This window comes from Cupressus sempervirens, chromosome 1, assembly GCF_028749045.1.
Source record: "Cupressus sempervirens isolate cs-2001-9-10 chromosome 1, ASM2874904v1, whole genome shotgun sequence".
Taxonomy (NCBI): Eukaryota; Viridiplantae; Streptophyta; class Pinopsida; order Cupressales; family Cupressaceae; genus Cupressus; species Cupressus sempervirens.
In genome coordinates this window covers 484654244-484669762 of record NC_143118.1, presented here as the reverse complement: position 1 = coordinate 484669762, position 15519 = coordinate 484654244, and the positions used below count along the sequence as shown (strand labels likewise).

General features: G+C 35.4%; 1 protein-coding gene across 1 annotated transcript in view; it reads right to left on the bottom strand.

The window, feature by feature from the left end:
• Positions 1-211: 211 nt before the first annotated feature.
• The window catches only part of EMB2775 (ATPase family associated with various cellular activities (AAA)), a 59960-nt gene continuing 44652 nt past the window's right edge, over positions 212-15519 (bottom strand). Inside the window, exon 11 of the mRNA XM_089828621.1 lies at positions 212-577. Coding sequence (XP_089684747.1) covers positions 519-577 — 59 coding nt within the window. The 3' untranslated portion in view covers positions 212-518. The remainder of the gene's footprint in view (positions 578-15519) is intronic.

The window sequence follows — 15519 nt, the reverse complement described above, 5'->3', positions numbered from 1 at the left end:
CTATGATAGTCACCTTTATAATAAAAAACAAACATGTATGCTATTAAAGTTCTTGTCACAGCTCATTTATTTTAGTGTCAGTATGTTTAAACTAGTAAATACAGCAGTATGATTTTATGCAAGAAATAATCATATAAGAAAATGGAACTAAATTTAAAATACCGAAATAGGAACATACTAAATTTGTTACAACCACGTTGCCAAAAATATATTAGATTTCAACATGAGAGCTTTATATAAATATTAAAAGCATAACATTATCTTATAACTCGTTGGATTAGTTGCATACAGTTTTTTACTTTTTTAGGTACTAGATATCACTCCAACTGGAAACATAGTATTCAACTGACCAACAACCAGCCTGGATTACCACTCCTTATAATTTGTTAACCATTAACTTCAGAGCACAAAACTCGGCTCCATTTTGTTCTTGACTTAAAGGCCGACAAATCAGCACCAACCAGCATGCGCATGGGGAAGGAACACTGAAGGTACTAGAGTCCATTTCCAGAAAGGTCTCATCCAAAAGTTGCAATAAGAAATTTCTTGTATATGCTCATGAATTTTGCAATAAATGCTGCAAATAAAAAGAGAGTATTATTGACAGTTAAGAAAAACAAAATTAGTAAAGTCGTCAATAGAAACATAATATGTAGCATTGTATGACAGATTATATTGTCAGCATGAAAACTGTTAAAACACCTCTATCCATCACTAAAAAATAACAAAAAATTCTACTTACGGCTACAGTTTTGAAGAAAACTACAACATAATAGAATATTATAAATCCAGAAGAGACTGATAAGACCCTTACAGACATACTGGCAAACTGTACAAGGATTTCTTTTTTGTATATTAAATTATTAATGAAGTCTATTGGGGCCATCACCCATGAAAGTACTATATAAAACTTAATTACACACAAAGATGACTGTTTTGGTAAAGGCTTGCGGTCAATCTCCACAACCTTCCCCAAACAGCACCCTCTATCTTCTTCAAACAATTTGTATTCCAAAACTCTAGCAAGAGGTTATGTACCTATCCAAAACACAAAAGGAGCGATTGGGAACAATGAGATAACAAAGATCCATTGCCACTGAACAAAGACAAGATCTTTGTCAAAAAAAAATGGTAGGTATCAGATAATGTCTTAAGTGAACAAACCTGGGAGCGGAACTCCATTACAAAGAATCCGTTGAGGGGAAAGAAGAGCACAAGTGCTCACCCCAAGTCTGAACCACCCAAGTTTTGAAATCGATCACTCAAAGCCCACTAATCTAGACAAAGATCTAATAAAAGTTTTCTTTGACAGGGTCAAAGCTAATCGGTCTACCATATTGTTTGGCAAATAAACTTCATTGGCTGGGCTGTGGCATAAAAATTTGGAGAAAAACCATAGCACAGAGGCCCCACTTTTATCCCACATCATTCCATTCCCAATTATGACCAGTAAATGGGAAAGAACAATTTTTCCCAAAACCTCTACACAAAACTATATCCCCACTCTAACAAATGCAGAATCCATCCTTTATGAACCATCATTTACTTCCTGCTAAAAAATATTTGAATAAGGAAACCAAGACTTAAATTTTGGAAAGAAAGGCCTTTGCTCCAAGATTTCTCCTAGAGTCTAATATAGGAATCTCCAAACCCTTTATGCTCAGATCTCACAAAATTTTGACAAACTTTGATCATGCTCCCCCATTATCAGTATCTGAACATTGACCTTACATAAATAGCCAAATGGAACATTGAATTATTTGAAGTGTGTTTTTACCATTCCATCACGACTATCAAGAAAACTCCAAGCACTTTACATCCCCAAAAGTTGGCCAAGATCTTGAAAACTGTGATTATTCAAATGAATTGGAATCACTAAGCTCGCAATTAGATCGTGATCATCTCCCAAGGTTTCTTTCTAATTATAAAAACTACAACTGTCTAGCATAATCGCTTAAACAAAAATTGCCAACTTCTCAATTTTTATCTTATACTTCTACACTCTTTTTGGTTATCTATGCCCCTAGTCATGTTTTAGGTATCAATGCTGATTCCCAGGTTCATACACTTACCCAATTTCCAGGCTTATACCCTTCTCTGGTGAATTATGCAAGCATAAACATTCATTATTTCATGTTTACTCCAGATTGGAATTTTCAAAGTCAACATATAGTGAGTTTCCTTGAGTATTGATTTTGTTTAGCAAAGTAATCATCTTTCTTCTAAATAACCTGCATCTCAGTTCCAAGTAAGTAGAAAGTAGCTAAATTCTGATTGATTTCAAAATTTCATATCTTAGGAATTTAATATTTATAGATCCCCATATATTTCACGTGCCCAATGGATCAAAATCACATTTAGTAACCTTGCCTTCATTTATCCAACATGGCATTTTCCTGACCAACTCAAGATCTTTCTGTACATGATATCCAGTTAACTATATCAACTTTTTGAAAGACAGGGAATTCTGGAATATCATAAAAGCAAACTTGTTAGTTCAAAGCATGGAGATATTTTGTTTGGGCAATGTTTCAGGGGATGTAATTGAGCTGCTAATCTTCCAGAAAATAATGGTATGATCAATTCCCATTTACAGCCAAAATCAGTGACCTTCCAAACAAAGGAAAATCATTCCTTTGGTTATGAACTCTCTTTACAAAAATCAATTATACCGTCTTTCAAATCATGCCTCAGTATTTAACATTAGATAGTCTTAATTTTCACTATTTGTAGGTGTAGGGCCTGCATAGCACCCTATAGTTCCCACCCACCCAGAATAATATAAGTAGGGGGCCATAGAATAGTAGGGACCACCCTGCATTCTATGGTGATAAAGCAGTTAAGGTAGATGCCGCCATAGGACAGCCCGACTATTCTTTCTAAGGGGTGGGGGATCCTATCAAATTTTAGGGCCCATGGTCCAGTAGAATTCAAGCAGCTACCTACCTGATTAGACCTTAGAATAGTAGGGAGTCCTGCTTAGAATTTTAGGCGGGTGCCCATAGAATTGTAGGGGGGGCTCCTAACGATTTAGAAAGAGAAGGGATAACAGAAGCATCTATTTTCACAAGGCCTCTCCTCTTATTCCTATTCTAAGGGGGGCCTTTAGAAAAATCAATTATACCATCTTTCAAATCATGCCTCAGTATTTAACATTAGATAGTCTTAATTTTCACTATTTGTAGGTGTAGGGCTTTGGAATGCACCATCATTCCCAAAGATGCTTTAGTCCAGATTGTTGTCACCATAGTGGTTTTCATGTAGAATTGCTGAGAAATGTGTGAGAAGGTGCAATTCATTATTGCTTAGTCTCTTTTTTGTCTGTTTTGACTTCTGCTATACAAAATGTGGCTCTCTCTAGAGTCTAAATATCCTCCTTATGGCGGGGCAGATTCTGACTCCTGCCTCCATAAAACCCTTTGCTTTCCTGATGCAGCCGCTCTTGACTTTGTCGTCTGATTTTGGCTGACAAAGGCTTGAATCATACAGGAGCTATCCATAACAAAGCCTCCATTATTAAAGATTTTATAGTGCAGTTAAGTGCCCCCACTCCTAACAAAGCTACCAAGAACTGGATTCTGGGCCACATTATGATGTTGCCTTGATAACTGCTCTAAGCTTGTATAACAAGAGATGGAAGGAATCCCTGCACTATTGCAGCAGATAGAGAAAATGACAGGATTTAAATCATATTTTTTTATTTCAAGTCAAAAAGAATACAGATTTGGTTCTATATTATCAAGACTTGGCCTCTGTATGCATGATTTTTGTATTGTTCTCTGGGATGGTAGTCTTGAAGTTTCAAGCTTATAAACCAAACTGGTGATTTCAAAGAGTGGGGTCTCCCACACCTCCTGTTGCTCTTCACTGGATCCTAGCATTAAGACAGAATTCAACGATGAATTGGTACTTAGACCCTCGCATTGATTTCCTCTTCTTGGTGAAATGTTTTTTGTTATTTTAGGTTATGTATGATGTTAACTGCTACATCAGTTTTTGTAGCCAGAATTGTTGTCCTGTCTGTTTTAGCACTAAATTTTTTATATGGTCTTCTAAAACGTCTTTATCAGAGTTTCATGCATATTTCATATTTCTGTTTGTTTCATTAAGGTGAGAACTCCTACAGAACCCTCAATTGCCCTATAATAAAAAGATTAAAACTATATGGAATATAGTCAAATTTGCATATGTTACAAATGATATATATTCTATATGCTAAATATTGACTACATGAAAAACTGAGATATACAAGATTGGTAGCAATGGCAAACATAAATATTCTCATATCATCAAAATGAGTGACAAAATCCATCTCTTATTTTCGACCCTTGTACGTACATCTTCAAACTAAAATTATTATTTACAAACTCGCCACAAACAGGGAAGGGTTGTGGTTAAAAAAGGGCATGGTTCAGGGGAAGGTATGGATCTGAAGTCGAGATTCAATTGTGGAATTTGAATGAACTCGAGATGCAATGAAAGGGAACATGAGATAAGTAATACATTCAACATTGTATGGGGCAATGAAATAATTAAAAAAGGAAAGAGTGCACATTGATTTTTCTTTGACTACAAGCTCAGGCTTTACTAGCTTTTTCCTAAATATATTTTTAATGGAAGAATAAATAGAAAGAATCTGTGATTTAAATATTTTGAAATCTCAACAAATGGTATGCTCAGTGCTACATGTTGGAATTTTGTGCAACTTTTGAACACATTTCTAGAATGTTGAACGTCAAAAATTGGGTTATAAACCACATAAATGATTGCAAACATTTAAAAAACAAATCAGGGGTCATTACAGCGGCACCAGAGCCCAACTCTTCCTGCTGTTCAGTGGGGTAATGAGCTTATATGAGCATCAGTGATAGGGAGACAAGATATCAAAGAGAGACAAAGGAAAAAACTGGAATAATGTAGGGAAAAGTGGCCATTAGACACTGAGGAGCAGCGATCAGTGAAACAATTAGAACAATCCAGAAATTTCAAAACATGGGTGATAGGGGTGAAAGGGAAAACAGATAACTGGACCGTGATTGAACAACTCTTCTTTTGGAAGCTTTGGTTAGAAGTCAAGGAAAAGCCAACCAACGCATGGATCGATTAATTGATGCAATCACTCGAATGGGGCTGAACAATGATGGTAACAATGGACAAGAAAATGAGAGAAATCATCATGGAGCAGAAAACCAACATCCTAAGGCAGCGGTAGCTAGACCCCTTATGCCATTCTTTCCACCACGAGTACAACCACCAGTGGGAAATGAACCTTGCTAGACTTACAAGATGAATTGAGACAGAATTGGTATGATGCTGAACATGATTTCCACCATGACATAACTCAGTGCAATTACATGGATCTAATGATGAGGTACATGCCTTTCAGAAGAAACAGAGTAACACAATGAATTGAGTAGGAATGTGGGAAGACTCACACTTCGTTATTTTGATGGATCAGGTAAGACTGCCATTAGAGGATGGGTGCAAAAACTAAATACCTACTTCAATATTAATCCTATGCCAGTTAAATATGTTTCTATACATTTGGATGGTGTTACCCATGAGTAGTGATGACCATTATGCAGATTTCACTAAGAGGCTACCTGAAACATTCGACAAAAAGAACCTAGAGTTGTGTTTCAAAGAACTAGCACAGATGAAACCATGGGGTACAGTTTATACATAAGCTATCAATTTTCGGTGATTGTCAGTTTTGGTGATGGATGCTTTACAAAGGGGGCTCTTTGTCTTTTTCATAGAAGGGTTAACTGAACCATTGAAAGGATTGGTAAAAGCATTCAACCCATCTAACTTACAAGCCATCAAGAAAGCAAGAGACATGAAAACACCCACATCAAAGAGCAGATTTCAATTGAAGTGGTTCTCACATAAAGGGGACAAAAACAAGGTACATTTTAAAAAAGAATCTGATCAGCCAAAGAAATGGTCACTGGAATTGACAGTGAGACACTCAATGATCTATTAAAGGAAGAATTCATGCTTTACATGCAATGAGCCTCGGATTATATGTCGTAAATGTGCAACAAAAGGGAAGGCACGTTGAACAGAATATTATGCAGCTGAAAAAAGAATATCAGAAAAATCAGACCCGCAATCTGATTCGGATGAAAAAGGGGAAGAGGAATCATCAAAAGAGTTGAAAGGGAAGAAGAATCTAAAGAGGAGAATGCCATTGCACAACTGTCTTGTACTCAAAAGGTTATTACCTTCAAAGTAAGAGGTGTTATATGGGGGCAGCGTGTTGTAGCCTTAATTTATACAGTTGCAACGCGTAAATTTATTGATGAGAGTTTGGTGACTAGGAGGGGACTTCAGAAAAAAGAGCATAGTGAATTTAAGGTAATGGTAGGTGATGGACATAAACTTTCTTGCACACTTAAAATTTCAAATCTGATTATGCAGGTTAGTAATTATCAGCTGCAAGATAAGTTTTATGTGGTTCGTATAGTAGGCAATGATGTGACTCTTGGCATGGCATGGATGATATCACTAGTGGAATTCTCCTTCAACTTAGAGAGATTAAAAATAAAATTTAAGCATCAAGGGGAAAAAGTGGTACTCAAGGGCCTATCAAATGGTGGGCTTAGAGTGGTGTCACTTTAAGAGCATGGAGAGGTTATTTAGGTATGATCAGGTAGAATGGACAGAAATGTGATTACCCAAGCGCATGAGCAAAAGAGGTCCTATTGTACAAATATACAAGCTTTGATCACTAAACAACGTCTTCAATAGAATCCCTCCAAGTAGGCCACCTACTAGAGGCATTGAGCATGTGATTGAGTTAAAAGAGGGAGCAAAATTACCTGCTATAGCTACTCCATATAGGTACACTAAAAGTCCGTTTGGTTCCCGGAAGATGACAGGAATTGGCTTTTTTAAAATCCGGATTTGAAATTTTTTGTGTTTGTTTCAAAATTGGCAAAATGGAATTAGCATACTGAACTTCCAATTTTGCCTCAAAACCAGGTTTTCCAACTTCCTACTAGCAAGTAGGAATTGAAAATCAAAACCTGGTTATGTTTTTTAAGGAGTGTAAAAACAATAAATTGGACTCTTTTTTAATATTTACCTTCAACTCCAAGCTTACACATAAAAATGTGTCTTTACATGCATCTTCCGAGTGAAACAAACGGTTCAAGTAAAATCCCAAAAATCGGAATGAAGATTTGCAAAACCTTGATTTGGCTAAACCAAGGTTTGTATAAATCCCGGTTTTTTAAATTCCACAAACCAAACGGACCCTAAGAGAATTAAAGATGAAATTAAGAAGGCTATTAAGGGGATCCTAGAGATGGGCCACATCAAGCCAAGAAAGAGCCCTTTTGCTTCTTTTGTTGTGGTGTTGATGAAAAAGAATGGAACAATGCGCATGCATATTGATTACAAGGCATTGAACAAGAAAAACATTAAGAACAAATAACCAATTCCTAGTAGGGATAAGTTGCATGGGGCGGTCAGTTTTTCTAAAATAGGATTGAAATCTAGGTTATCATCAAATCAGGATTAGTGAGGACATAGAAAAAATTGCATTTAGATGTCACTTCGACCATTTTGAGTTTCTTGGCATGCTTTTTGGTTTGAAAAATGCACTTGCAACTTTTCAATCCTTTATAAACACGGTGTTCAGTAAACATTTATGCAAGTTCATGTTGATTTTCTTTGATGGCATGCGTGTTTACAACAGTTCACGAAAAAACACTTGAGACAATTGGTTGAAGTGTTGACCATTTAGGAGAGAGAATCTTTGTGTGATGTCCCCTTTCTGGGTTGGTCATGATTGACCTGTATTTAATCAATCATATTATTCATCAGTCTTAAGAATATGTCCATAATAATAATTCCAATTACCCAATCATATGATTATTTGGTTTATGGATGGACATTATGGAAGCTATCAAAGTTGCCTAAACACCAACTACGGACTCCCTCAAAGCTTACAAGTCCAAATCCATATCCTAAAGGCTTACGGATTGCTGACCCCTACCCTCTATTGGGATATGATCCATTAGCTTGAATTTATACAAGTCGCTCCTTGGTAATACCATACTCTTAAAGTTATATTTAACTCTTATGTCCAATCTTATTACTATTCCAAATCATGATGGAAACGGTGGGTGTTAACCAAGTTGCCTAGATACCACTATCAATAGATTCCCTCGAAGTTTATAGGTCCAAGTTTGTATCACAAAGGCCTATGGAATGCTGACCCCTACCTTATCTTGGGACAAAGTTCCATTGCTTGGAATTTACACAAGCCCCTCCTTGGCAACACTTCAGTCTTCCCTTCTTAGCCAATAGTAGTAGGATTGAAATGTAGATATGTATTTCTAATTTTTCAATTATAGTTGATAGTACAATCTCATTATTGTAAATGATATTAATACTAAAATAGTTATTGATATATGACCAATATTCACATATACAAATATATACATCATATAGATATAATATATCTTATAATGATATAAGATTCTTTATTTCCTCCTGCCACTTTTGAAGAAAGCCCATCATATTTATATTCTCCTTTATAGTCATAATCCATTCAAAAAGTCACAACCCTTAATGATTATAATCCATGTGAAAAAAGTCACAACACTGTATAGTTACAGCCCTTTCAAAAAGTCACAACCCTATATGGTTACAACCCTTTCAAAAAGTCACATCCTTTTATCATTGTTGTCTTTTAAAAAATTCACTTCTTTATTTTCTTCACATTTTTTTCCTCTTCTGTTAATCTTTCTTTAACTTCTCTTTTCTTCTTCTTCTTCTTCTTCACCCCTTTTTGAAATGAAGTCCCCTCTCTTTTATATCTTATTTTGAAGGAGTCGTGTCCTTTTATTACATATCTCTTGACTTTTCATTAGATTTAATTAACTTTTATTATTTTAAATTATATTATTTATTTACTTATTTACTTTCTACAATATAATCTCTTGTAGTCAATTTTATTTATGTTTAGAGCTTATTTATTGATTAAATATTATACTATTATTTATTTTTATATATATTATAATAATATTTTATTACTATTTCTTTTTTTATTATTAATACTAATTATAATATATGATTTTATTATCATTATTTATTTATTACTATTAAAATTCTATCTTAAAATGGGGACATGACAGTTTGCAAGGGAGCCCAAATGAGAGATGGGAATGACTGAATTATTATAATTTGGGCACATAATCAGCGCTAATGGATTTTGTGTACACCCTGAAAATATCAAAGGTATACTTGATTGGCCTCCACCTACCAACATTACTCAATTGAAGTTTTTTGAATTATATGGGTTTTACAAAAGGTTTCTCATAGGTTGCTGCCCCAATTGCAGATTTGTCTATAAAGGGAGCGTTTTCTTCGTCTAAGTAAGCACAACAGACCTTTGATCAGTTCAAGCAATTGAAAAGCTCACGTCCTATTTTAGTCGCTCCAGATTTGTCTAAACCATTTGAGTTGGAATGTGATGCCTCAGGTGAGTGTATTAGAGCTGTCCTAATGCAAAACAAACACTCCATTGCCTATGAAAGCACGAACTTGAGAGGACTTGGACGGGGGTATTCCATCTATGACAAAGAGATATTAACAAGAATGCATGGTTATCTCTGCATTACTTTGAAAGGATTCTGTAATAAATCTAATATTGATTAACTAAAAACTGAATTGAGCTAATAATAGATGCAATTGCTATTTCAGAATTCTGATATTATGGTCATGCATTCTCGAACGTGTAGGTGCCGTCTCTGCTAACTGTTTCTTTTTTAAATCATGCCAACCGACTCCATTAACCAGCAACTCAGTCTGAGTGTGCAGTCTGACTTTTACTTTTTGAATATATATCTTCCATGCTCCCAGACAAGCAAGCACTTTTTTGAGATTTCTATCTCCAATTTGACTAAAGACCCCTCAATTCATGCTTGCACCCAATGGTATATAGATCATCAATTAAATTAAATCATTTCTTTCAATAATATTACAGCACTATTGTTGTTTTAATTAATAAAAGATATTTCCTTAAGAGTCAAGTATATTTATAATCATACACTATGCTAATTTTAATTTTTATTAATTGATATTATTATTAAGGATTCTAATGAGATCGCTCCTATTTGCATCTCTTATGTGAGACTACCCTATTTATTTATTATTTTCACATAAACAATAGGTCGGCTCTCATTAAAATGTTAATCATAACATTCCTTATCTTATTTCTGGGTCAACCTAAAAGCTATCAGTCACTGGCCTGAATAAATATTAATGATCTTTTTGCTGCCATTATGTGTTGAATGGCTGAGTTACTGTGACTAGGGTTTCAGTCAGGCAATATGACAGATTTACTTCACTCCTTCTGTAATATCCCCTTTCTAAAATAGGATTGATAATTACAAATTAATTAAGTTTTATGAAAGGTCAAGAGGCATGCAATGAAGAGTTGTGACTCCTTCAACAAAAGATATAAAAGAGAGAAACATTCATTTGAAAGGGGAAATGTGGAGAAGGAAGAAGGGAGCAAAAGGAGTTAGGGAAGCATTAATGAAGGCAGAAAGGACTGGGAAGAAGCTAAGGGAGTGACTATTTCAAAAGGGCAGCAATGATGAAGGGTTGTGACCCTCTCGAAGGATGGTAATTGTGAAAGGTTTTGACCATTATGAAGAGATGTGACTCTCCTTCACTTTGGAGGATATAAAGGGATAAGATTTCATTTGAGGAGATTCAAGGAAGATCAATCTGGGGAATAATATATTATTCTCAAAGACAACAATGAAAAGTGGTGACTCAATCTTTATGAAAGGTGGTGACCCTTTCACCAATAAAGTATAAAAGAGTATTCATTCCAAGCATTGAATGGGACTAATCAATCATCACTCATCCATACCTCAAGGCATCAACCAAGGAAGATTGAACTATTGAGCAATAACCCTCATCCATGACAGTGGCATTCAGCATCCAAATTGAGGAAGTCAGTAGACTTAGACATTTACAAGGCGTTTGGGAAAGATTTAGGGCAATCCCAAGAAGGGAGCAAGATTGCACTGGTATCAAAGCCTCTATCCTGCCAGCCTGCAGAGTAAAGATATGATGATGAATAACAAGATTTTGCGGACGGACATAAGGATGTTTTAAATAGTTGTGATTGTGCTTTAAGTACTCTATAAACCTGAGTTAACTGTGGATTATGTTAGGCTACCCCATTTTTCCAGTGTTCATTAATGACAGCATTTTGGACATTCCAGTACAGCTTTCTTACCATTACATCTGTTGCTCAGGTTCTATAGTTCACTGACAGCAGCACTAATGGTATTAGCGGCAGTTACTCAAGTTTATCATGGTGTATGGGTATGTTAGTCCAGACTCCAGACCAATGTATAGTCAAGCGCAATTTTTTGTTATGGTCGACAGCATTTAAATGTTTTGGTTACTTAATACTTGATAGAGAACCCTCTTCATGTTATCTCCCATCATAGGTTTCCACAATAAAAATCTAGTGTTATGTGGTGTTTTGTAATTTACTTTCAGTAATTTCATTTCCTGTGAATTTAAAGTATGTTATGTGGACGGCTTCTTAAATGCTATAAATTGTTCAAAGGTATATCGATTCACCCCACCCCTGCCTGCCACAAAAAAGAAGAAAGTTGTCTCCTAACAACACACAACAAAAATGGGACAATTGTATACAAAAATGTTGCCTTTATCTGTATTTAACAAATGTGGCATGAATTCTTCTTGTGCATGCAAATGACACATGATATATAAATACTAAGTTGCTGGTTCGGATGTGAGTTCGAGATTCGGGTTCAATATTCACTCAAAAAAAATTGGGCTGGATTCGGGTTTGTTTTGGGTTCATCTATACAAGATTTTATATATATATATATATATATATATATATATATATCCTGTATAGATGAACAGCACATAGCAAAATGCTAATAAGTTCATACAGCACTATGCTAATAATAAAGCAACATAGCAAAATGCACAACCACATATATCAATATTTTAGTCCAAAATACACCACCATATCAATGTTTCACTTCAGAAATAATACTGTAAACATTAATAATCAGCCATACTGATTAAATATCATTAAAACCATCAAACAAACAATAATATTAAAATATAAATAAATAATAATAACTAATAAAACAAGTAATACATGAATAAATGACAATAAATTATAATATTAAATTAACGACAATATTACTATAATAATGAATATAAACTAAATAATAAATAAAAATATAAACTAAATATATATCAATACTGAAATATAAAAATAGTAGTAAAATATAAACTAAACAAATAAATAAAAGATAACTAAATAAATAAAAATAATAACAGAAAAATAAATGAAGGATATAACAATCTAATGTCTATCAAGTAAAGAGTGATCGTGTCAACGTTTGATATAATTGTGGTTTCAGGTTGAGTATATAAGATGATGGGTCTGCAGAAAATAGCGACAAGGACGAGAAATTGTGCTCTGTGGGGTGTATTGGAGTTGTGATATTCAGAGTGATAAAGATATCTGACCCTTTAAGGTTTTCATAGGACCTGCAGCAGTAGTGTGGAGGAATCAGAATAACATAATCCATCACTCCGTGCAAATTTTCCACCTATGGGTGAGGTAGATTCCGTCAACTCACAACATTGCCAACAATACTTTAGCACGTGGCGTTTGACCAAGAACGAACCATTGCAAACAAGAATAGAACGCAGGTGAGGTGGACTCCACATCAGAGCCTCACCTGCCATCTATGTCTACTATCTCTCATCCACGTTGCCCCCTGAATACCGCCCCTCAATTAGCTCACGCTTTCAAATATTGCAAAGGAAAAATGTAAGCTGTTATTAATATTTTCATATTACCGGCATTCACATCTGCAAGAGAACAAAATAAGGTAGTTCCAAATTCATCTGCAGGGCTCGCGTGGTAGTCTCCTGTCGGTTTGAAAAGTCGATCAAATTCTTTGTGAATTCGCCCAAGGTCCTGCTTAAAGAATTTTCAGCGAATTTTCCAATCTAATGGTGGCTTTTTAGCGAATTCACATCGAACCAAAATTGTTGGTGAACCGACTACCGACTTTCATCTTTCTTGAACACATGTGGTAACTTAGTATAAATAACAACACTTTATTTATTTCATTATTCATGGACAATACATATTACCAGCATGACATAATTGTAACACTCTCGTGTTCTCTCTTATTTCTATTTCCCTTTGAAAAAATTAGTTTTTGTTTTTCTTCCAACTAGTTTCATCACATGCCTCTTCTTCCCTTTGATGATGGTAGTCTCGGAGAATTTGTTGCCTTTGGTTTGCACAATTGACCTCCTCACGACAATTCTGGAGGGCAAGGAAGGTTTGCACCGACAGTCAAGAGGGAGATAGCACATCAACTAGTTCTTGACAAAACTCACTCTGAGGACACACCACATGACACTCTCTAGTACCTCTACTCATGCAACATCCCTCCTAATGTGAGTTTCAATGGACGCCTGTAATAACAAGACAAAGTCTGATGCCAACGTCCATTTGCCTTTAAAGAGTTATGGGTTTTCCTCCTTGTGCTCTTGGTGGCTACATTCACTGTAGTCTATTGGTTGGCCCATTGCTTTCCCTTCGCCGTCCACTTTTGTCACTTCCAATGACACCAAATGTTCACCACTATGGGTGAAATGAACTAATGCATACTACAAATAGAAGAAAGGTAATAGATATAATAAGAAGCTATGTGATATTAGGTAACTACCACTTCTTTCATTGATGCCAATCAAGTTTAGATCTGACTATATCTCCATACACAATGATAAGCATAAAAGTGCCACTAAATTTCATCCAAGAGAGTAGATATAATCCTCGAGGGGGTGCAAGGTGAACCATCGTGACACATAACTGCCTACACCTCAAGTATACTAGCAACCAACAACATACTTAACAATCTAGCAACATCTTTGATGACAAAAAAACAATTATGCCTGAGAACAACTGTTGAAGTATATGGATCCTTATGTATGCTTAAGTTACAATACTAAGAAAATCATACAATTCCAAGAGTTAAGAGCAGATGTAAAGAAGGTTATGAGGAAATCAATAAGGTTTTCATAAGCAGACCTCAAAGCAAATGAGAGCAGATCTAGGGCTGTCATAGGGTAGAGAAATATGAAAAGAATTTCAAATTTGTTTTAAAGCTGATCTATGGGACATGTTTAGCAAATGTTTTTAGGGAATTAGAACAAATTTATGAGATGTTAATAAGCATATGGGAGAAGCAAAATGGGGATAGACCCACTTTCTAGCTCTACATGGATCATGAGCAAGAAGATGGAGTTAGGCCCACATTTTGGATCAAAATGATTATGATCAACAAGATTGGGTTAGGCCCACCTTCTAGCTCGAAATGGATTATGTGCAGCAAGATTGGGGTTAGGCCCACTTTTTGGCTCGAAATGAGTTACGAGCAGCAAGATTGGGGTTAGGCCCACTTTCTGGCTCGAAATGAGTTACGAGCAGCAAGATTGGGGTTAGGCCCACTTTCTGGCTCGAAATGAGTTACGAGCAGCAAGATTGGGGTTGGGCCCACTTTCTAGCTCAAAATTATGCGCAGCAAGATTGGGGTTGGGCCCACTTTCTAGCTCAAAGTTATGAGCAGCAAGATTGGGGTTAGCCTACTTTTTGGCTTGAAATGAATTATGAGCAGAAATATGGGGTTAGGCCCATTTTCTTCCTCAAAATGGATTATGAGTAGGAAAATGAAGTTAAGCCCACTTCCTGTCTTGAAATGGATTATGAGCAACAAGATGGTGTTAAGCTCACTTTCTGGCTCCAATAACACATGCATTTGCATACTTAATCTGTGTTTGCATAAATTTATATTTATACTTATGATTTTACATGCTTTGTTTCTGAATATATTCATATGTATACTTTATGTTTTTATGTGCATGCTTTGTGTCTGTATATATTCATGTGTATACTTCATTTGTAATGTCTGTACTCCATATTTGGTTCATATGTGATGTGTTTCCAACATGTTTACTCGCTGTGTGTTTTATAAGTGTACCTTTCTCAAGTACGCAGTGTGTCTTGCATAATGCAGGTATCCTTCATATTGGCAAAAACTTCAATTGACAAGATTAAAACCCAAATTACTTGAGGACCAACAATCTTGGGTGGGATGGACTATAATATCCCCTTTCTGACATAGGATTTAATAAATAATAATAATATAAAAAATGATTTTAAATAAATATTGAAGTATCATATTAATTTAATTACAAATTAATTTTATTTAATGGAAAGTTCAAAGAGGCATGCATGAAGGGGTGTAACTCCCTCAACATAAGATATAAAAGAGAGAAGACTTCATTTAAAAGGGGAGACAAGGAGGAACTAGGGAAGAAGGGAACAAAACAAATTATGGAAGCATTAATGGAAGAAAGAAACGAAGGAAAGAAGATGAGGGAGTGACTCTTTCAAAAAAGCAGCAATGATGA